This window comes from Anas platyrhynchos, chromosome 1, assembly GCF_047663525.1.
Source record: "Anas platyrhynchos isolate ZD024472 breed Pekin duck chromosome 1, IASCAAS_PekinDuck_T2T, whole genome shotgun sequence".
Lineage (NCBI taxonomy): Eukaryota > Metazoa > Chordata > Aves > Anseriformes > Anatidae > Anas > Anas platyrhynchos.
The window spans coordinates 175284247-175308337 of NC_092587.1; the positions used below are offsets into that span (position 1 = coordinate 175284247).

The window sequence follows — 24091 nt, forward strand, 5'->3', positions numbered from 1 at the left end:
AGGAGAGGGAGTAAATGTATAGAATATAGTGTACACAGATCAGCTGCATCCACTGGGTGGCAGGCACGTTTCACAGCATCAGGATGCATACGTACAGAGGTATACAAACGAAGCCTCTTAAACACCACACTCCTTCCCCATTTCAGACACGGCAACTGAACAGACAGAGTAAAAATTTAAAAATATAAAAAAAATCCCACAGAGCTTTGGTAGCAAAGTTACCGTATTCTGCTTTTATTTTAACACTGGTGTCTTGTCCACAGCTTTGGGGCTTTCAAAGCGCTGCTACAACTCAGCAGGCTGCCTGAGCTCTGTGGGTGCCCCGCGACACCTTTGAAGGTGGGCACCTCACGATGCCCCCATAGCCTCCGTTAAGAGGCTTCACCAAGCCTACATTGAGCTAATTGAGGCCCTAAAAGCGACCCCAAAGCCTGCAGAGGCCGAGCTTTTCAACCATTCCCTCACTCAGCATACTTGGCATGGGAAAAAAATAAAAAATAAAACAAACCGAGTTCAGGCTAACAGCTGTAAATGCATTTACGTGCGTGAGCAGCAAAGTTTTAGAGTTCAGCGAAACACAAAATCCCGTATTTTCCACGGATTTCCACTTCACATCTAAGCAGAACCGTCCCAAAGTTTGCCTCAGAGACGTTTCTGGAGAAGAGGCCGTTGACCAAGTTTCAACCCAGCGCATATTTTTATAACCAAGTTGTAAACTACATAAAAAGTACACTTCTAATGGAAATGCTGACAAACGCATAACTCCTGCAGTCAGCTATGACAGCCTGACCGCAAGCCCTCCCCTTCAGGAAAAAAAAAAAAAAAGCAAAATTACTTCCCCCCTCTTCTTACGGCAGCAAGCTGGGGGCAGGGAGGAACATGCTGCTACCCCCCGTTTAATCATTTTTATTAGGAATTTAGTCACTTTTTTTTTTATTTCCCCGTTTATTACCCACATGTTGAATTCGCCACCCCCCTGTTTTATTTTTTATTTTTGCAATAAACAAGCAGAGGGCCTTTTAAATTCATGACTCACTGCCCAGGCTTCCCCTCCGCCCTCAGCAGCACACATCGCCAGCTGCAGCCGATGCGTTAAGATTATTATTTTTTATTTATTTTGTTGGTCTCGCAGCGGCGTTGGGCAACACTTCGCAGAGTATCGAGAGGGCAGGAGGCAAAAGTGGGACGACTTTTAGCGGAGGGAAGGAAAGCAGCGGCCGAGGGGGGCACCCAACAGGCGAGCCCCAGGGCGGCGGGGCGAGGCTGCCAGCAGGGCGGCGGCGGGGCGAGGAGGACGACGAAGAGGAGGAGGAGGAAGAAGAGGGACGAGAACCCAGCACCCACCCTCTTCTGCTCCCCAAACTCCGCCAAAAGTTGCCAGGGGGTCGCGGGGAAGGGGCCGGCGACCCCCTCCCAAAACAGCGGCGGCGGGGCTCGAACCCGCGGCCCCCGGGTGCCGACCCCCGTCCGTGCCCCCCCACCCCACTCACCGGCGGCGGCGGCTCCCTGGGCGTGCGGCTCCCCGCGGGGCGCTGCCTTCGGCCGGGGGGCGAGGAGGAGGAGGAGGAGGAGGTGGTGATGATGAAGGGCGGGTGGAGCAGAGCTGGGCTTGAGCCCTCCCGGCTCCCATCGCCGCGCTCCGCCCCGCTCCGCCCCAGCGGCACCGGCGGAGGGCAGCGGTGGAAGAGGCGGCGGCGGCCATGTGAGTGCTGGCGGCCGGGACCCCGGGCATGGGGATGGGGAGGGTGGGCAGGGCTGGAGCCGGCTCTTTGGGGCTGGGGGAGCCCAAACAGCCCAGGGAGAGCTCAGGCTGCAGCTTTACTGTCCCCTTATTGCTCCCCCGGCCCCCCGGGTGTTTGTTTGTGCTGCCTTTTGCCCCTATCTCCGCCCTTATCTCGGCCGGGCAGCGCCGCGGGGAGCTCTCCCCCCGCCGGGACTCCTCGCTACCTCCAGCTCCGGCTGCAGTTTGTGGAAGAAACCCCCCTTTTCTTCATTTTTGCTGCCTCTTTTAAGCACTTAAAATATTTAGGAAACACCTACTGATGCTTGGGAGCCTCTGGGAGGGGGGTGCAAAACGCAGGGGTTGCTCGGTGTGACCTGAGAAAGTCAGAAGACATCTGCTTGCTTCTCCTGCTTTTCAAAATAGCCTTTTTTCTCCTTAAAATCACACGAAATGGATCCAAAATTTGAGATCTGGTGGGGAAGTATTTGGTGGTTCAGCTGCTGGAGCCTGCCTTGCAGACTCACAGTAGGTGCAGCGGCGTTCGTCATTTTAGTTGCTGCTAAATTTATACCCAAACAGCTTCTTGACCCAATTTGTCACTTTTTTTTTTTTTTTCCCCTTCTCTCTCTCTTCTAATTCTTATCATACTCTCCCTGACGTGGCCCAGATCCTTCTCCATCTGCAGCAGCAGACCTCTGCTCTCAGTAGATATTCCTGACCTCGGATGTTTAATGCCGAAGGCTGGCTCGGGCTCTTGGCTTTAGGCTCCCCCCGTAAGGCCTCGATCCCTAATGATTTTAGTTTCTCATTCTGAGAGCTCACCATCACAGAAAGACTGAACGATATTTTCATTAAATTACCTCTTCTCGAACGGCTTCCCCTGCAGAAGCTCTGCTGTGAGATGTGTGGATTTTTTTCATTTTTTTTCCTACTTCATTGCATTACAGAAGTATTATTTTGCTTTAGAAGTGCAGTGTTCCTCAAGAGAATTTATTCGTATTTCTGAAAAATGTGCCCTGTTGAGTGGCTGTTACAGACTGTCGGTGATAGCTAGTCTCATATCTTTATGTAGCCAGGAGCTAGGATTTGGGGATTTCTCACTTCACACACAAAGATCTGTGTTCAAGAAGATGATGCACGCCTAGACTGTTCAGTGCTCAAACCTGTAGAAAGCTGGAAGATATTAACTGTGTGCGAAATCTTCAGAGTTTGCAGATATTAAGACCAAAGAAGACCCTGAGTATGCGTATGAAGTTGTTCCCCCTAAAGGCCAATAATTTGGACAGATATATCCCTGATACACGTCCCCCTGCATCCCTGCCAGATTTCAAGTCTGGTGTTTCAGAACAAAGCTATTCAAAGCAAATACTTCCAGATTTTGTTTGCATGGCCAAATTATTTTTTTTTCTTGTTTTCAGATACTTTTTTTCCCTTGTATTCAGAGCCACCTGACACATTTAGTTCTTATTCTGTGTCCTCCCTTTTCTTCTTTATTTTTCCTCTTCCAGCCAGCATGTGGTAGGAACCAAAACCTCCATCCCAGTCTCACAATAAAGTTTGTCAAAACTTTTCTTCGCTGAAGACACTGTCTTTATTAGGGTTTCTTAATGCTTCCCAATATAACTGCTGCTTGCACTGTCTGTTAAATCATTAATAATTTGCCTAAGCTGCTAGGAGGAGATGCTCACGTATTGACAGGGGGCTCTGACTTGAGAGCTCGGGGCCTTGGACTCCGGCACTGCTGGAGTCGCTCCTCAGGTTGCTTTCTGCATGTTGTCAACAGAACCTGGTCCTTTTGTGGTCTCCCAAACACACGGTTTGTGGGCAGGAGGAGGGCACAACCCAAATATTTTAACACAGGCTGTGTGATTCTAATGTCTCAAGGAATTAATTGTGCCGAGGAAAAGTACCTGCAAGGACTTTCTAAAATAAAATGATCCCCTTGATTTTCGCACAATTTAAGGACCTTTGTATTTTAACTGCATGTACTCTCAAGGCTGTATTTGGTAGATTACTGGAAAAAAAATCCCGTATTTGACCAGTCATGGAGCAGGATTAGCTTTCAGGCTGGTGAGCGGAGCCTGTGAAGCATCCTGGCAGAATCCTGCTAAAGAGGGATCTTCCTGCAGCCCTGCTGGTATGTCACAGGCTCCGGCCCTATTACAGTGGCAGATGGGATTTGAGGGGTAGTTCAGATGAGCTTGCTCTTTTTTTTTTTGAGTGGTATGAGCTCAAGTGGAAAATCTAAGCGTATAATACTCAGGAGACTCCTAAGTTGCAGATCTAGGACTGTAATTTACACAATTAACTCTGTTAAGCATAAAATAGTAGGATTTAAGGTTCCCATGATATCAGGTCTACTGCACAGCATTGTGTTTACCATCACAGAGCCAGCTCTGATCTTCAGCAACACCAACAAGAGGTGAAGACAAAAGTTTTCCTTGTCAAGGCCTCGAGTTTTGTGTTTAGGTCCCAGCTGTGACTCAGGTTTCTCAGTGATCGCTCTGTGTAGCTACAGGGGCTTGTGACAGATGTGATGATGACCTTTGCCTTGGGAAAGTTAACGCAGCTTTTAGCTGGAAATTCACCTTGGGTGATGTCAAAGAGCTTAGGGACAGTTCAGGAGCCGTAGTCCAAAGAGGAACAAGGCCCTAGAGGTATTTCTGAGCTCTGAACCTCTCCCTCCCACTCAGCTGCTTTTCAAACCACTTTCAGATTTCCCAGGCATATTTCCCAGGAGTATGGATCTCGAAAGCCTTTTAATTAAATGTGTGACGAAGTAATCACCCAGGTTTAAAGTCCACTGTGTAGAGATGAGAGGATTTCTGTGTAAGTCGGGGGAAGCCCAGCTGCTTTCTGGCTTCCCAGCAAATTGCTCGGAAAGCTGCGTGCTGCTAACACGCTTGCTTACAGGTTGAAATGTTTTTGGAGAGTGGATTCACCATACTTACAACTTTAAATAGCCACAGCCTCTTGGAAATCGTGTTTTTACACTAAGCACTGGTGGGGAGGCATATTTTGATCTCTCTGCTTCAATTTTAAGAGTGAAGTCAGGTCTATTTCTGTTACGAAAGATGTGCTTGCACATGAAAGGTTTGGGGTGGTATTTTTACATGTGGAAGAAGTTTTGTTTTCATTGAATTAAAAAGTCAGGAAGTATTTTCCTTAAATTGTGTACGTTGATCTTGAAGTGGAAGGCAGAGATCCATTTTTTTGGACTAATCTTGAATATCCTCAGTGTCATCTTGATTTTTTTTATTATTTTTTTCCCCTCATTCCTTTTATTTTAATTGAAAAAAAAAAAAATCTGTTGCTGAAATGTTTTCTGCTGAACCGAGGCATTGCATCTGTCCCTGCAAGCCAACAAGAAATGGAGTTATTTCTGCAAAACCCTCGTCTGCCATTAGAAAGAGGTTGTTGATGACGAATCACCCTTTATCTAATCGTAGGAGGGCTTGTTTGTTTTACTGGTAAATACTTTTATGTACCAACTTCTGAGCTCTGAAGAGTTTTCCCCGTGTTTTCTCACACACAGACAACTTCTTATCTAAATGGGCTGGTTCGGAAATGCTCACGTTGTCGCACGGGAACACCCAAAGCACTTGCTGTTGTGTCTGGGACCCCACAGGTCCCAGTCTGCCACAGGACTCCTCGCCTTAGCTCACCTCATCCAGGACCACACCTCCGTGTTGCCTGGCTCACTGAGGACAGTATACAAAACGGGCTTTGACATTAAATCAAAATTTTACCCCTAAAAGCATTTTTGTATGCATTTTTTAATGAAAAACAGCACGAGTTGCACATTTCTGACAGGTCTGTGATGAATAAAGGTATCTGCTGCTGCTTGTTTAGCTTTGGCTTGTGTTGTCTTATATTTCTGGTCCTCAGAGCATTATCTCTGTTGGAAAAAAAATATTGCAGTCTTCAAGGATCAGTTGGGCAAATCTTGCTACTGAGCTGTGCTTTATGAACCACTGTAGTCGATACAACTATTCTTGCTTGCTTGCCATAGCTTAAAGAAAAGCCCCAAAACAAAAACACCAAAAAAAATCCTCGTAGCACTCAATCACCCAAAGACAGCAACTCGGTTTGGTTTCTGAGGCTATGTATTTTACAATGTGTGGCTTTGATTATTTTTTCAGATTGCACATCTTCTCTTTTTCCTTCTCCCCAGGGCCGATTACTGGAAATCTCAGCCCAAAAAGTTCTGCGATTACTGCAAGTGCTGGATAGCAGACAACAGACCTGTACGATCATCTCTGCTAAGTCCATGATTCTGAAATACTAAGAATTTGAATTATGGCCTATAAAATCACTTGTTAATTTATTAATACATGAACTGTGCTGTTTAAAAATGCTTTTGTAGTACTTATGATATTTAAGATGTGTTCTGTGAGAGCCATGTACCTGCATACAAGATGGTGCGTGCTGTTTGTACTTGGCAGTGCAAGAGAAGAAGTGAAATATTTGATCCTGCTTTTTCTTCAGGACCTGTAACTGAACATTTGATCTGTCCTGAAACTTTGTCCATGCCTGTTCCTAGCCTTAGTATGCAAATGGAAAGCAAAACCTGGTCTACATGCTGTTTGTATATAGCAGGCCTGGTACAGCCAGTGCTGTAAGCACTTAAAGGAAATCTCTTTCATTTCACACAGCCCACAGAAATGTTGCTGGGTCAAAGAAAGGTGTTTCTGACTTGCAGACACCTTTTGCAAGACACCTTTTTTAGAACCATTGGTTTCTCACTTTAAAAATACATTCTGCCCTCCTGACTCGATGCCAAAGGTACTCCTGGAGCTGAGCTTCATCTGGTTTACAATGAGATACCTGTAACTCAGAAGCACAGATGTGAGCTGATTGGTTTAGGTTTCTTTTATATAGTCAGCAAAGGGAAATATACATTAAGGAGGGTGTTTAGGTAACCTATAAGCCTGCTTTCAGAAGCGGTCAATCATCATCTGGATGTGCATCCCCTGCACATCTGTTTGTGCAAAGAAATTTGGGGTTACTAGGTCAGCTTCAGGCACCTAATTTTTGAACACCTAAGTGAGATCAGATGTGTTTTCTGTGAACCACATGAGGGTTTCAGCTGTCACACCTGTACAGCTTCTGAACTCCTTCCAGTTTCTACTGGCTTTGTTTGTTTGTTTGTTTGTTTTTTTCTGGCAGCTTTTTGGCTTGCAGACTGTTCTGTTGTCCTCATTTACCCAACTTGTGCCTTTTCTCCCTCTCAGATTTGTGGGCCTGGAGACTGGTTACGTTCATAGGATCTTTCTACAGTTGGGAATTATCTAATTAAGGACAATAGCTAATGTTTGCAATGCTAAATAGACCACAGTGTTTTTAAAAGTTTGCAGGAAAACCAACAAAGTGGGTAAAAAAAAGTATGCTACTTAGGATAGCATAGAGAGGGAACCCAAATTCCGTGTTACTCATCTCTAATATATGTGCTGAGTATTATTATTTCAGTAGTTTTAAATCTCTTAAATACAGAATATGAACATTTATACTAAAACTTTTGAGCGTTACTGTTTTTTCATAAGTTTTGTGTTGTGTTTTGCAGTGTTCCTGAATTTATTATGAGGAAATATTTTCAAAGCAGCTTACGTTTAGGCTTGTTGAACTAAGTTTAGTCTAATTAAATTTTAACTAGCTGCAACAAATTACTATTGGATGTATTATTTTTCTTGGTTTTTTTCTTATTTTTTTTAGAGCATAGAGTTTCATGAAAGAGGAAAGAATCATAAAGAAAATGTGGCAAAAAGAATTAGTGAGGTAACTCAATTATCTTACTTTCACAAATACGTATTTTTAATCACTTTTATTATCAGACTTGCTTAATTTATTCTCTTGGGCTTTTGTTTTCTTTTAGATTAAAAAGAAAAGCTTGGAAAAAGCAAAAGAAGAAGAAAACATGTCAAAAGAATTTGCAGCAATGGAGGAGGCTGCAATGAAAGCATATCAAGAGGATTTGAAAAGGCTTGGAATCAAGCCAGGTAGTTCATATAGTTGCCAAAGGATTAAAGACAAAATTGAAAGAATATTGAATAGGAATGTTTTTTTTCTTAAATTAGGTTTTAGAAATATGAGACTAGGCCTCCAGGACTGTGTTTGCTTGTTTATTTATTTATTTATTAAAAAAATAATAAAGGAAAGAAATGTGAGCCTGCAAATTGCCGGTAGTAGAAGTTGCAGTACAGATTGTTTTTAGCTATGGTGTCCTCAGGTGCATGGAACAATCTGGTTTGGAATGGAACATTTAAACAATGTGAAAGCACACACACACATACACACACAAAACAAACAAAATAAAAACAGTAGTTAGTACTTGGAATCAGCAGCGCAGCTTCCTTTAATTTTATTTTTCACTTTTACCACTTGGAGACAAAAGTTCCTATCAAATAGGAGCACTTGGACTTGCACTGGTATCAAGTAGTAGAGATTAAAATCTGCTACTCAGCTTGCAGTTCAGCAAGTACCTTTGTTCAGTCAATGCAAAGATGTATTGTCCTTTTTAAAAAGTTGTTGTTTAAAGCTCCTGCAGTAGTTCTTCCTCAAGACTCTTTTAGTTTCTTTGGGTTTAGTCAGAGCTCATGGGTTCTTACAGTTTTTGTGTTATTATTCATCTTTTGATACTTAGATATCAAATATCAAAAGTTATTATAAGGAAGATACTATCTTGTAACACTATTGTATTGCTAAAATGAAAGGTTCTTTGAATGTAATCTTTTCAGTTTGGCTACTACGAGTGTAATACTAATGACTAAAAATACTCCTAAGAACAAAATTTCCTATTTGCTGTTACATAAGTGACTAATATTTAAACTCAGATTAATGTTTTTTAACTGAGTGTTATTTCTCTTTAAGATGAGGTAGGTCCCAGTTCAGTGCTGAGTAAAACACTGAGTAGCACAACAGAAGATAAAGGAAAGAAGGAAAAGAAGGAAAAGAAAGAAAAGAAAGAGAAGAAGGAAAAGAAAAAAAAGACATCTCCGGGCGCCTCAGAGTCACCGAAAGTTGAAACGAAGGAGTGGGTGCAAGGACTTTCTCCTGAAGGCTACACTTATTACTACAATACAAAAACAGGAGGTAAAAATTAGTGAGGAGCAAATGCAGATAGACGTATAGCATACAAATGACTAAAGACAACCTGCATTTCTTTACGCTTCCGCTATCTCAGTAGGAAGCTGATTATTAAAATCTGAACAATTAGATGGAGTTTTTTATACTTAATAATCAAGACTTAGGCATCCGGAACTTGCGGCTGTATTTGTTTTTTCTTAATAATAATGGGATAACACAGTAATTCTACTGTTTCTGGAAAATGTTAGCCTCTCAGAGGTTAAATATACAAAAGATAGCTGTGCTTTTTCTAAAAATGCTTTATCAGGAATGAGAAGTGAACTGGATGATTATTTGGGCATCGATCATGCTCAAGTAAATGAGGGCAGTTATGAATTGTTCTCTGATTGTTTCTTTCCACATTTACAGGATTTATCTAACAGACTGACTTCTGTTGAGGAGCGATGTGTTATGAGCTTATATTTCATACTCTAAAGTTACACTTTAGAGCATAAAAGCAACCCTCTTTTATGATTAATGAGAACATAAACTGTTTCTTATAAATTTAGAGATGACTTCAGTATTTAGTTTAGTCTTTCCTTCTACAGGGTAACTTCCAAAAGGTAAAAATCTTGTGTGTTTAGTTTCTTCTGACCTATGCTACCATAAAAAAAAAATGACCTTTTTGTACCAAATTTCCAGTATCTGTGTGTCAACCAGAATCTAACAGTCTGGCAGATTAGTTCTGATAAAGCCAGTTGTAATTATGACACTTTTGTTTATTGTTATACTACAGCTAGATATATCCCATCAGAACATATATTATCCTTGATCAATGTTACACTTTGGATGGGTGCACATATCAGTATCTTAGCGGTTAGATCTTTGTTTTTTTTATATTGTTAAACATGATCAGGACTGAGTGATGGGTGAAATTTGCTTTTGTTTTTTGTTTGTTTTTTTTAAGAATCACAGTGGGAAAAACCTAAAGGATTCCAAGGCAACTCTAAAAATTCGCAAACGGTAATCAAACACTGTTATTTGTACTTTTCTTTGCCCTTGTAAACACTTACCAGAAATGAGCTGAGCAATTTGCAAGTCTCTCCTGATTGCAGACGATAAATTGTTTGCCCTTAGTAAACATAGGAAACATAACATAATGTAAGTATATAGGATCATTTATAACATGATGAAAATTGAAATTGTACTGTACATTTTTTTTTGCATTAATAATTATCAAGAGAAGAGATAATGATCGTTATGTTTTTACAGAATGTTTTTTTAACGCATTAGCCCATTGAATTGAAAGCTTATGGAAACCTGATTAAATTCTGTTCAGCTTTTTGTAGCTCTCCTCTCCTTTTACAGTAAGATGGAACATGAGCATTGAAGAGACATCAGATCTGAACTATAGCTCATGAGTTTCTTCTACCACAGCGATGTAGAAATCTTTAACACTTAAAAGAAAAAAGGAATTTTTCCTTTTTCACAACTGCTCAGTGAGAAATAGCTGTTTGTTATGTGTATGAAGAAATGTGTGTGTGTGTTTGTGTGTTGTGTTTTAGCACTGTGTGGAAAACACAGAGGCTACATTGTCCGATAGTAAAGAAAAAATATCTTTTTGTGTTTGCTTTAGGGTACATTTATATGATAATTTGTCCTTTTTGTAGGTTTCTTAGTGGCACGGTTGCCATCTGCAAGCAACCTTTTAGCGTTTTACTGTATTTTCCTGATTTAAGGGACAGGCAAACCTGCTGAATAGTCCAAAGACTATTTATTATATTTATTTATTTATTATATTTATTTATTATAATACATTTATTATCATCATCAATGGACTTTCCCCTGATATTTTTCACTCCAGGAATTTAGTGCTTCACAACATTAAAAGCACTATTTGTATAGCATTCCCATGAAGTGATGTTAAGTTTTTCCCATTTTCAAGATAAGTGTAATAGCGCAGTATGATTTCAAGTCACTGTTGTCTGCTAATACTGGATTTTCTGTTGGAGAGCAAAAAATCCTGTCTTTTTCAGAATGGTCGACATTCTGTCACCCTATATTGTTGTATCTTAGAAGGTAGCCTTTGTTTGGTACTGGGTACTTACAGACTGAGGAAAAACTGGTTATAATAGTGTATATTTTTAGGCAATTGAATGAATTCACATAATGTCACATTCGTTGTCTTTATTCTCTCTCTCTGTTAAGACAGGGTTTTATTTCAGAAACAGAATTTTTTTTTATCCAGTGTTTATTCATGTCAGAGCTGCCCAACACATGCTACTCCAGCTTTCTGTTTTCTTTCCCCTGCAGTTTTGCCCATCTTGTTAACCAGGTCTTCAACTTTATCTTTTCTGTCAAGGCGTAGCTTTGCAGTATTTTTAAGCCAGCCTTCCCCTGAAAGAGGTGGTCCAGTGACTGATCGTGTATGGTCCTTGGTGTGTGTTTGTCCTGACAGTGAACTCATCCAGGGAGTGGAAACCTCAGAGTTTAGGTTACTGCTTGTTTCCTTGAATCAGCCTTCTGGGCAGTCAGAATTGCCCATTCAGGAAGACCAGATGGAGGAGGGAAGGAGCTGCCTTCTTGGCAGCAGTCTGACGTTAGCTCGTCTCAGCTGTATCATAAATACGCACCTTCGGCCTCGGCTATCTCTCTCGTGCCACATGGCTGTATTTTGCCATTCCTCCCTCGCCCTGATCTGTGACTTTGTGGTGTCTCTAGTTACTTCAGCTCCTGCTGAAAACGAGCGTTTAATTGCTCCCTTACTTAGTCTGAGCTAAAGATACTGGGAATGTTCCAGATCTCCAGCAAGGACTCACGTTTCCCACAAATTAAAGGGCATGTTTGCAATTTGTCGTGCAAGTGAGATTCACGGTCCCTCCTTGCTTTATAGCAGGTTGGCTTGCTGCTCAGGCTTTGCAAGAGGTGCAGAGAACAGAGCCATGAAAGGCATGGTGAAGGCTACCTACAGCTTCACTTAGATTGATGTCGTGCTTGTTAGCATTTGTGTAGTAGGATGCTCGGAGTGCCAAATGTCAAATACCTGCTGAAAACCTAAACCTTCTCAGGATCTAACTGTAACAAAAAGGGTAGCTTGCACATAAGTACAGTCTTTTGTCCTCTTTCGACTTACATAAGATAAATTTTCCTTTTTTCCCTCATGTTTAAACTATCACCTTGAAACTTTTGAGAGCAAAAACTTGAGGAAACTTGATCACTGAAGATTTTCTTGCTTTTGCCTCCTCTGAACAAACCAGCATAATTTTTTGTTCCTTATGTAGTTTTCTACAGAGCGGATGTGAACTTCTTAATTTGTTGTTTTAAAAAGAAAAACGAGGTTTTAATGGAGTATTAAGCAAATGGATAGGAATGTGTGTGGAAAAATCCACGTATCTCTGCGTGTATCTATACACAGAAACTTTTATTAATGCAAAAATGATGTGTGATGAAGCTATACAGAAGTCCTGCCCAGTACAGGGGAGTGAGTAATGTTAGTACTTAAGGAGCAGTGAAAAAGTTTTATGTGTAAGTGTTGCTGAAATCAGGTTCTTAACAAAGATCTTAACTCATGTAATGTATGATTATTTATTCTGCAAGTAATTTTTATTTTAATTACGCATCCACAAAGACATACAAGCAGCAAATTCAGCCACATTTCTCCTGCATTGATTAATCAGAATGAAAAATCAACGTTTTGTTGAAATTGGTGCTTTTCCAAATCAAGTAAATTCATTGGCGTGCATTCCTGCAAAGATTAATTCTTCAATTATTTCTGGTGAATGTGTACTTTGGAATAAATTTTAGAAGGCTATTTTGTTTGCTTTTGTTTACTCAGTGATAGTATTTCTTGATACTGGTTTTCTATAGCCCTGACAAAACTTGCAAGACTTCCAGAGAGATTTTTCAGTCTCTACTTAAGACAATGAACAAAATGGGAAATGACAAGTTAAGATGTGAAAACTTTGGAAAATCAAAAACATATAAAATGTTGGGCTATATCATAATTCGAACTGTATGGCATAGTAATTATCCGCTATTTGAAAAAAATGTGTATATGGATTTGTGGTTCTTTAAAGATAAGCAATTCAACCTCATTTGAGTCAAAGGAAACAATTTGTAAGAGTTTAAGGAGTTCAAGCTTCAGACAGGTTTTGAAACAGTAAAATTATCATGAGCAAAAGTATTCAAGGGATGAAGTCTTATGTTTTGTAAGTGATTCTTTCGCTGATCCTTAAGTCTTTGTTTTTAATTAGCTTCTGTATCTTTTTCTCAGGGAGCAGTGTGGGTAGAAGGTGTCACTGAAGATGGTCATACCTATTACTATAACACACAAACAGGAGGTAAGGAGTTAAGCTCTGTTTCAGAACAGAGGGTTTTCAGAGCAGCATTTTATTTTGCAAATAGCTGTGTTTTAAGCCCACTGTTAAGTTCTATATCTTTTAAGCTCTTGCCTTAGTTGAAATAGACTTGTTGCTTAGCTCGCTCAGTGCTGGCTTTATAAATGTATTATGAGATTGTATACATTTGTGCTTTGTAGGCTTTTTTAAACCTTTAACTTACAACTCTAAGGTATGGGTTCTTCATTTCTACATATGTATTAAAGTTTTAGTTTGGAAACCCAAAGGGATAGGATTTTGTTTTACCAGGTGTATGGAGTTGAAGTTTAGGATCTCCTAAACTTTTCCTCTTGTTGACAGAGGACTGACGCAAGAATCCAGAATCAGAGCCCCTATTTCTTTTCCCCATTTTTTTTTTCCTGCCTGGGGAACTTTGTGGTAACTCCCCCAGAACAGGCATTTGTTTTCTAAATCTGTTCAAATCAGGTATGGTCAACAGTGCCTCTCTGGAGAGCAAGTGAATGCCAGCTATGAGTTTTCCTTCTGCTGTTGGGTATGAAGTGGAATTCCTAATGATGCCAAGAATAGGAAAGAAAAAACAAAACCCTTTCAGTTTTTCAGCATGCCACCTCTCTTCTCAAATGATTTGTGGTTTCTCTTCTGAGAGGGAAGTGAGTTGCTGGTTATTTTTAAACATTGCCATCGAAGTTCAGACATATTTTATGCTTTTGGTTGTAACATTTTTTAAGTTCTTCACGGACACGTTGCACTTAAGAAGAATGTCTTTATGATCATTATATTCGGTAAAACTTGAGATTGTGAGACTTCAAAGTGATCCCTTATTTTTATCTATTTGCAGGTATCTTGCAAATGCTTGAAATACTTGTCAGCTCTGCTAACGCTAATCCTATTTTCTGAAGAAAAGACAAATTGTTAGCCAAGGGGAATGTTCGTAGTGTCTCATCTCAGGCATGTAATTTAGGAGGCCAGTATCTCTCGGCTTAGCTCCTGCTATGAATCATGCTTCACAAGGCTGCACCTTAATCCACTAACTATATGTGATACCTAAAAAAGTGATATTTTATTTTTCTTAGTTACTGGTCTAAAGCTAGATGACAGCAATACCCTTAAGAGACTGCTTTGTTAGTTGTAAGCCACCCATTGTCAGTTTTTTACACCTTTACTTCCTCGAGATACATTTAGAAGCATACTTCTTAAGTGCTGCTTTCTGCTAGGGGTTACTTTGGAAATAAAGTAATTGGGAAAATAGTAGTTCTGTTACATTTGAAAGCTTATATAACATTATATATTAAATGTTGGTATACTTTTACCTTATTGCTACTAAAACGGGCTTCAAGACCACTGTTTCACTTCTATTTAAATACCTTCTCTCAATATATTTGCTGGAATACTACCTTCTAATTGAAAACGTGGTCATATCCTACAGATATTTTTGCCTTTTCAAATTAATGTTTGTATTCCCTTGTTTGCTTGGTAGCTGTTTAATTAGAGACCTGACCTTACTGAGACGAGTAGCAGGGGGGAAGGTTTTATCTGCCCTGAAAGCTAAGAAGCTCACAGTTAGCATTCCTTACCTCATCCTTTCTTTGGCATCAGTGGATAACACAAATCAAATGGGTACCTCCAAAGGTGGCCTGCCCTGTTTTAGGGTGAGAGGGACCAGAGTTGTTTGGACCACGGTTTGCTATACACGATGTTTTTCTTAAGCACTAATTAAAGCAAGCTTTATCAACAGTGAACGCAGTTGTCATGGTGGTATCTTTGCTGAGAAAAATGTACTGAGCAAAGGCAGAGGCCTTGTGCTAAATTATTTGCTGTATATAAGGCAGTACTCCTTCTGAAAGGTGATGCTGTCAAAGCAATAATAGATTAGAGTTAGATACGTAAATAATGCAATTATTCAAATATCTTGGACAGTGTCCACGTGGGAGAAACCTGATGGTTTTGTTTCATCTTCAAATGAGAACAGTAAGCGCGGCAAGCGTTCTGAAGAGGGTGCAGAAACAGGTTCCAAAGCATCTGAATCGGACTCCAGTGAGGAAGACAGTGAAAGTGAAGCACAAAGTCCAGGGAAAAAATCCAAGGTAAATTCTCTCTTTAGATTTATTTTACATATAGTGTTCACTTTCTAGTATTAAATGACTTATCTTTCATCTCTTGTGATAGGCTGTACTGATTGTGGTGAGGTTAAACCTAATGACTGAAAGTAGGAGCTCGCACTTCTTTGAATAGTGAAATTAATCCTTATTTGAAGTTATTTGGCACATTAGTGGCACTGTTCCAGAACACAGAGCATGAACTTCTCTTCAGCCAATTTGAAGAAGAATTCTGCAGCAAGTGTGATGTACTCTGAGAGAGTAGACTGTCTTATCCCTGAAATAATCCAAAAAGTTAATTGGCATTGGCAGCCCTCACAACACAATCAATTGTGTGTATTTGTCTTCAGTTTTGAAACTTCACATAAAGGGTATGATTATGGCTCTGGTTGGGTCAGGTGGATTTCTGGAACTGGTAGTTCAGAACCAGCAGAGATGGCTTAAATATAATTTGTATTAATTAAACAGGTGTTAATTCTAAAATACATATTTCTGTATCACTGTGCATCGTTATAAACTACCACGTGTTAGGTACAAATTGTGTATGTGCATGCACTGAAAGTTGCATGTGATTTTTTTGGCCTCTTGTTTTTAAGTAAGCTGTAATTGTCTACTCCTTGTTAACTTCAGCCATGGTAGGTTTTTTTCAACTGTGTATGAGATGAAAGCTCAAGGAAAAAAAGTGTAAAGATTTTTATTACAATATGATTTTATTGTTTCAAATCACTCTTGGTTGAAAATTATGAATAGTAGATGATAAATAAAAGATGTAAAATAAAGCTACGTTATGTTTTTATTTAGGCATTTTTGCTTAAGGTGGGTTTTTTCCTCTTTAGAGGAAAGGAGATGATGAATCAGAGGAAGAGAAATCTCCCAAGGCTAAAAAGCTAAGCCCTTATGGGACATGGCGGGAAGTTAATCTGGAAGAAGAGCGTGCATCAGCTTCCAAAGATTATTCCAGTGACAATCCTTATGGAAAATGGCAATCAATTAAAAATGAGGAAGAAGAAGAAGAATCAGGGTGAGTATCTTTTGACCACAGCAATTTGCATAACATTTGTTTCCGGAATCTGTTTTCAGGAGCTGAATCTTTTTTCTTCTTGACTTCTGGTAATTACCACAGCTTTTATTGGGAATGTAGCCTGAAGTACAACCCTTTTCTTGGAGATTATTTAAAGTAATAGCTCTCCATGGAGGATAGCAGTGGCATTTTGTTTCAGTGCAGAATTTCACCCTAAGTACAAAGTAAACTGAAGGGATTTTAAGGATAGTTGTCATCCATCATTTTCCTCAGAGGCTGAGTATCAATTGTTTAAACGTAGTTACTCTAAGCTTACGTTCCTTATATATTGTCTCTTTCAACAATCCGGTTCAGCTGATCCAGCTCTTGTAGCTGCTTTTTCAACTGCTTCCAGCCTCGGAGCAGCACAGGCAGCTTGCTCAATGCCTCCAGCTTCCAGGCTAAATTCTCTTTCTTTCTGATGAATGGTTAGTTGGGCTACCTCTGCCTGGAGTTCAGGTTGCTGAGGGCCTTAGAAGATCTTGATCTTGATCATAGGGCTTTGAATCTCTTCCCTGTCAGATCAGTAGTTGCTGACGTGAGTGTGCTTTTTGAAGACCCCAAGTGAATTCTACCTAATGTGGGCTGAGCTGTTTCCACAAGCAGTGAATTATTCAATTCATGATGCTGCACTGATTCTGGCTGCTCACTTGAAGGACACAGCCCTTTGTAACACATTTGTTTTGTCTTTAACTCAGCGTTGTAGTAACAGAGTTCTGTTTGAGCTCTCATTTTGCTTGATCCCTAACTTCAAAATAAAGTAAAGCCAAAACAAAACAAAATGCACTAAAACAACTTCTGCTGTCACTGTGGATAAGTACTGGATGCTGTCATAATGTGTTGGTAGACACTTTCTGTAATGCTTTAAGTAAGGAGTTGAAAGACAAAACATGTAATCTGGTTATGCCAATACTAAATTGGAAGCTGTCTCTCTCTCACATGTCCAGCTGATGCACTGCAGATGTTTTCATGACTTGCATCTGATCAGGATTTGTGTGTGTGTGTGTGGTTTTTTTTTTCGGTTGGCTGGTTTGGTTTGTTTTACTGCACGATGCCTGAGGTTGCTCATTTTTTCTGAAGCATACTGTCTTTTGTGGTGAGTTTCCTGTTGCAGTGCCCTCTAGGAGCATGGAAAAACAGTTTTGGGAGAAGGAAATGAATCTTTCCTTTCATTCTTACCCCATTACACAGCACTTTAGTTTTAAATTATTCAGCAGGTACAGTTCTGTCACTGTTTGATTGAGTTAAGCACAGATACACTTCCTTGGAGATAATAATGTTGCTTGATAAGTTCCCATAACACCTCCTGTGTTGGGTCAGCTAAACACTTCTTGACTCCAGAGCTGGTAAGTTCTTTCAGTGTTTTTGGAAAGCACTGCCCAATAAAAAGTGCTTTCAGCTACTGAACCTTACATATATCAGTCTGTATTTTAACACACGTGTAAGGAAGACGTGGTTGTTCATTAGTCGCTTGCAGTTGAGACTAGACACAGTGCTAACCACTTTCAGGAGATTTGCTTTTTAGGGTTACTGCCACAGTCGCATTTTCTGGACTTGCAGTCATGCCCATGGCTTTTGCTTAGGTGCTCGAGCTGATCCTTGAAGCAGAGGAGCCAACACCGGGTGCAGCACACGAGCTGACACTAAACTAACACTCAGCAGTGCTGAAAGATGGCTGTGTTCCTGGCCGGTCCATACAAATGTACTCCCTAAGGGTGTCTCTTCACAGTGGTGTTATGCTGCTGCTGTGATTCCGATTGTCTTGTGATCTGGATCACTTCTGCCAACTGTTCAGCTGCTCTCCATTTTATGTTCATGCCTCTGGTTATCCTTCTAGAACACAGTGTTTGCCACCAACCCCCTAAAACTGGTAATTTTTGGACAATGTCCTTGATTATTAGCTGTGATCCTGTGCTATGAAGCTGCTTCTCCCAGCTTTGGGTTGTTTTTTCATTTGGTAGGCCTGTTCTCTGCTCTGTCATGCAGAGCCTTGAGGATGGACACCTGAGGAAAACTACTCAGTAGCAAACCATTGCTAATTACTCACTGGCCACTGTCTTTCAACATCTTTTTTTTTTTTTCTATTTTTATTTTATTTTTTATGCCACTTAACTCAGAAGAAACAAAGAATGTTTTTCTTGATCCCTGTCATGCTGATGATCCTGGCTAGAAGGCTTTGCATCTAGCTCAAAGCTGCTTTGATTAAATATGGATATCACTGTCTGTAGTACACAGTATTCTTTTCTCCATGCAGATTAACTCTTTTATGTTTCTTTCTCTTCCCTCCAGTGAAAAAGTGGACCTGGAGCTTCCTAGTACAGAGAGTGACAACGTGCCAGCTCCAGTGCTAGAGGTTCCCGAAGATGCCCAGGTGATATTTACAGAGAAGACAGTTACCTCCCTTGGAGACCTGGCAGAAGGGGTGCCGACGTTTAAAAAGAGGAAATTTGAAAATGGGAAATCCAGAAACTTAAGGCAAAGACTAAGCGATCAGTAGCAAATAATTTTAGATTCCATTTAGGCTGGAGGGAATCAAAAGTTTAATATTTTCAACAGGCTTTTATAAAGAAAATGTTGGATAGAAAATAAGGATTTATAGGTATTAAAACGTATGTGAGTTGTACTATTTTTTTATTTTATTTTGATGTGAGTGCATTTGGAATGGAAGTTTGTGCTATATTACTTATGCAATACTGTAAATAGTTTTATGTTTTGTTTTAACCATGCCATCTAAGCTCAATTAGCTCAGTGTATGCTGTCATTTGGTCAGGTTTTTTACCCCTTTTCTAAGTTTGGGACAATGTGCTAATGCTTTATCTGCAAAAAAATGATACAGACCTTTTATTTTTACACAAGAACTGGATCAGTGGCATGTACTAGAGAGTAAAATCACCTCCCAAGATAATCTATGTGGAGTAGTTTCCTAACTAATGGGTAAAAGTACTGTGCTTACTAACCTCTAATTAATTGCTTGCAAACTAGTAGGCGATGAGAGTTCCAACATTTCAAGTAGATAAACTGAAAGCTGTTTTTAGGGGAGTTAGTCACACCGGTGCTGCTCATTTCTAATGGTATTCTAAAATAAATTAATTGTGTACATGCATGATCAGTTTGTTAGAGCTCTGCTGAAGGTTTAAACCTGATGAATCTGATTTTTAATAACAGCTCTGGAGCCACCTCTGTCAAAGTAGTAGTTTTCTGTGCTTTCTTCCTGATGCATTTTGCTTTATTGTTGTTTCTTCTAGGATTTTTCTTTTTACACATCACGTTTTCTATTTTTTGGTCTTGTTTCCTTTTTGTCTCTTTCCTCATAAAAGCAATTACATAACATTGTCATGAAAAAATATTCCAAAGATCTTGCCCTGCTACAGCATACAGCATCCTTTTTGAGGCTGGTGGTTTTCCTCTGCTGGTAAGAGGAACGCATTGAGTAGTGTTACCTAGGCTGGGAGGGGCTAAGCTTATCGAAGCTTCATCATTCCCAGTGCTACAGGAGAGGAAAATAAAAGATGAGTGAGTGGAGCTGGTGGCTGAATTGTCCAAGCTGGCTGCTCGGGCTGTTAGAAGTTGGCAGTGTAAATGCTTAGGTGTTTTTTTTAAAGGATTTTAAGTTAAACTTCTTAATCTGATGAGTTTTGTCTCCGTTTAGCATCGTCAAGATTCAGTGGCTGCGTTAGACGGCAGTTCTACTTTCCTGCTTCTCTAGGTATCAAAGAAAGAGCCAAAAAGGCTGAAATCATGAAACCATTGAGAAACACACCTCCATTTCTAAAGCCCACAGCGTTTGGCTCAGGATCCTGAGTCTTGGTCAGAAACAGAGAGCAGAGTTAAGGCAGCTGTCAGAGTCCAGCCACAGCAAAATACAGCTGGTAACTGCTGAGCTTGAACTTCTTGGGGAAAAGACCTAATCTGTCAGACCAGCTGGCAAAGGAGTGGGAATCTGGTCTATCATACATTACAAGGGAAGCTGAGGTCCTTTTTTTTTTCTCTCTTTATGGTGTGACTTTTTTTTGTGTGTAAAAGTGTTTTGGAGTGTAGGTTTTAATCATACATGCTTGTTTGTCAGGGTTGTGTTTCTTCTGATGTTTGTTTTGAAAAGTTTGAACATTTTCTGTCATATCTGGCTCTGCATGCTCATTGAAAGCTACAGGTGACCACTGGATGCTCTCAGAGTCCAGGAGATGCAGGAATACACACATTTGTTCCACATGAAAGACCTCATATGCAAGGCTAGAACAGAAGTTCCCCTTCTACCATGGAGAGGTTGACAGGTTTCTTTTTCATAAACACTTTAAGCACCTTCTTAAAAACCATGCTCTACCAGCAGTTCTCTTCCTCCATTCCAGTCTGAGGTTGCCTAAACTATATGTTAAAGCATATTGAGACCATGTGTGATGCCACTAACACTTCCTTAGCATATTGTAAATAATTCTTGATACATCCCTAAGCCACATTTGCCTTTTTTTACACACTGTTTGCTGCAGGTGCCCTGTGCTTTGCCAGTTCAACCAGCTCTTTCTGCTCCTTGGCCATTGCTGACTGCTGAGTTAGCAGCTGATTGTTCTTTCCTTTCAAGAAACTGTTTTTTAATGATTTTGTTTTGCCCTGCTGTACTCATCCTCCTTCTGTTAACTCCTGAAGTATATTTATTTCTTTCTGATGTGTCTGCAAAATGATTTTATTACTTACTAGTGCTCTTTTTCTGTGGGCTCCACTTTTAATATCCTCTGAAGAGGACGTCTTCCCCTTCTTAGTGAAGTTCCCAAAAAATTGTAATTTTCTCTTTAAAACGTTTTGTCATATCAAAATCCCCATAGGCAGTAATTCCAGATACCTGTAACTAAATTGCTTAAGCAGATGTTTAAAAACATCTGAAAACAGAAGTGTTCCAGGCTCGTTTCCTCGAGGAGCTGCTGCTAATAGTAATGTGAACCAAAGGTCTTTGCCAAGTGCTGAGCTTCACAGACAAACCAAAGCTAGTCTTTACCTTAGGGGAAAGAATTAAATGTTTTCTTTGTTCGCCACAAGTTGCGTTGGGTTAACTAATGCTGATGTGACTTCCCAAGCCAGGATTTCACCAGAAGTGCAGCTCCTCTCTCCCCACTGCCTCTGCGGATCAGTTTGGAGAGAGCAGTTTGTTGCTGGCCCTCGAGTGTAATAAGAGCCAGTTGAAACCAACGTGATACTTAGAAAGTCACTGTTTAATTTTGCACCGTGCTGTCATTTGATATCCTTAGTGTGTGTCTAAACCAAATGTTTTCTCTTGTGTACAAAAATGCAGCCTTGTATGAGAATTAGGGCAGACCCTGGTGTTCCAGGGCATCTGTTCTGCAGAGATAGTTCTCCCTTCTGCCCTATCTCCCTGCAAAATCTTCTGCCTTTGGAATCTGCCATAGGAATCCTCCAGGTATTAGCACAGTTCTGCTCCTCATCTGCTAATCCTTCCTTGGGCTGCACTGACTTTTCGCAAAGGAATGTTCCTGTTTCAGAGGAGCAGTGTTTTGTTTTCTCACAGATCCATTTTCTATCACTCAGCCTGTTTTTATCCGCTCACGTGTGTTTTTTTTTTTGCAAGCACCTTGAGTTAGGGCCACATCCTTGGCTTTATTTGAAGTCGCTTCACTGCACTGTCTTTGTTTCCTTGCATCACCTTTCACCAGTCTTGTCTCTTGGAAGGAGAGCTTCGCAGCCTGTCTCCGCTGTGTGCATTTCGACAGGAGGCCCACCTGAAGTTGACAATGCTTTTAGAAGCACGTCTGTTGCATAGGCTAAAAGGGAAGGTGATTTTTTTCCTTGGCGTGTAATTCAGCGTGACAGGAGCTGTGCAGGGAGCACCTGCTCAGTTCAACCCAGGTTATAGAGTAATCTTTGTTCCGATTTAGGCCAAGCCAAATTTTAACCCCGCACCTGGGTATTTGTAGAATGAAATGGAGACTTTCCCAGCAGAGAAAATGTTTGTTGTAGTTTGACCCTCTGCTGCTGCACCATTCAAACCAAATACTCGGATTGAGAGGATGGGAGGACAAGTCCTGGCGGGGCTCTGAGTTAAATTCACTACCTGGGCATCTACAAAAGCATTTCTCCTTCCCCTCCCTGAAAATAATGTAATTCCAATGCATTTTTTGGCCCCTCAGAAGGGGAGTAAAAACCCATTTAATGCTGCCTGGCCTCCTTGGTTTGCTTTTTTGAGTCGTGCCTCCCCCTCCTTGTACTTTTTTATTATTACTGGGGTCTTCCTCAAGCCATCTTCCTCCAGTAGTCCTAGCTATGCACATCTCCCTCTTACCGCTGTGCCGTGCTGTGCGTACACTTTCCCTCATCCCCGCTGAGCTCTCCAGAAGGTTTGGTCTTCTCCTGCGCAGGCCACGGTGTCTCCACCTCCCAGCCTCAGCAGGATGCTCGCCTCGTGCCCTGGAGAAGCACATTCCCAGCTATTTTGGCTGGTTTTGCTCTTTTGGTTTTCTGGTTTATTTTCTTGAAAGAGATTTCATTGCATTCTTCACGGAGGGCTTGTGGCCCTTAACTCCTTGCACTTGCTGCTTCAAAAGCTGTCCGTGTCCCTTCGGCTGGCCCTTCAGTTGTGTCAGCCCCATCTTCTCGGCCTCTTGTGTCCACCTCTCAGGTCCTCTTACCTTCTGTCTGCTCCTCAACGTGGGGATCGTGTTAGCCGTTTGCGTGAGGAATGAGGCTAGCTTTGTGAAATGTTTCGGGATAGAGCTCCAATAAAAGTTTCTGTACAAAATAAATAAATAAAAATGTTGCAAGTAACCTGAAAGAGGATAAATTTGCTCAAGAGGATTCCTGGGGAACGTCAGCAAGCACAGGTTTGGTTTTAGCTGTGCACGTAGAAGCAGACTGTGTTACAAACCAGCAGGCAGCATCACGCAGCCCCCATGCTAGAGACCAGGTTTGGATCCCTTGCTTTACCAAGGGTGCAGTGAGGAAGGAACCATGGAGCTGTTTGCAAGCATCTGTTTTACTCTGTGAGTGTTGTCTGCAAAACCAAACAGCTGCTTTCCCAAACAACTTCTCAGTCGCAAGGGCAGAGTACGGCAAGCTCTTGAAGTGGAGTTCATATGAAAATACCAAATAAAGCTCTCATTTCAACCATCTCTCTTGCTGCTGTTCATGTACTCAAGGGGTTTTGGATGACCTGAGAGAATGACGGGTGCAGATTGTGTTAAAAGTGGGGCCTGGGGTAAATATAAACCCAAACAGGTGTGTTAATATGGAAGGGCTTGTTAAAAGAAGTATTTTTTTTCAGTTTGTGGTCACCGATGTAGGGCCTGGGTGCTTTCCAGTAGCGTGTTAAAGAGTTGCTGGAAATTGCTTTTTTTCAGTGCACCAATTATAAGTAACAAACGACCTGGGTTAAAATTGTTAATTTTTAAATTCCTAACAGAACAGAGCCCAGGTTTGCCGGGGTTACTGTTTAGCAGCACTCGGACTGTATCTGAATAGGTAAACTTCAGACGGAAACAGATGGTTACTCGGTAGCCTTCCTATTCCTTGGTCTTAAGAATGAGAAGGAATTAAAGATGTGCATTTCCCACCTTTCATAAGTGTGTGCAAATTATTCAGTAACACTGCTTTTACTGAAAAAAAATATTATAATCTTACTGTCAATGTGATCATTTGGCAACTTTTTTATTATTACAGAAAGCAAAAAAAAAAAACTACTCAGCTTTGCAAAGCAGCTAGAATAAGGTAAGGTAAGATCTGGGCAAACAGGCTGTGAAATACCTTTTACTGCTAACAGTGTTAGGTTATTCCTTCCTTTTAACTAAATGAT

General features: G+C 40.7%; 2 protein-coding genes across 2 annotated transcripts in view; one reads left to right on the forward strand and one right to left on the reverse strand.

Moving 5' to 3' along the window:
• ELF1 (E74 like ETS transcription factor 1) overlaps positions 1-1614 on the reverse strand; it is a 73975-nt gene extending 72361 nt beyond the window's left edge. Inside the window, exon 1 of the mRNA XM_072032515.1 lies at positions 1491-1614. The gene's annotated coding sequence lies outside the window, so the exon portion shown is untranslated. The remainder of the gene's footprint in view (positions 1-1490) is intronic.
• WBP4 (WW domain binding protein 4) lies at positions 1567-23411 on the forward strand. Its single transcript, XM_038173059.2, has 10 exons — positions 1567-1702; positions 5898-5970; positions 7436-7498; positions 7596-7719; positions 8591-8812; positions 9753-9808; positions 13059-13125; positions 15061-15227; positions 16076-16260; positions 18589-23411. Coding segments are annotated over exons 1-10 (1167 nt in total). The 5' UTR covers positions 1567-1700; the 3' UTR covers positions 18797-23411.
• Positions 23412-24091: the final 680 nt, after the last annotated feature.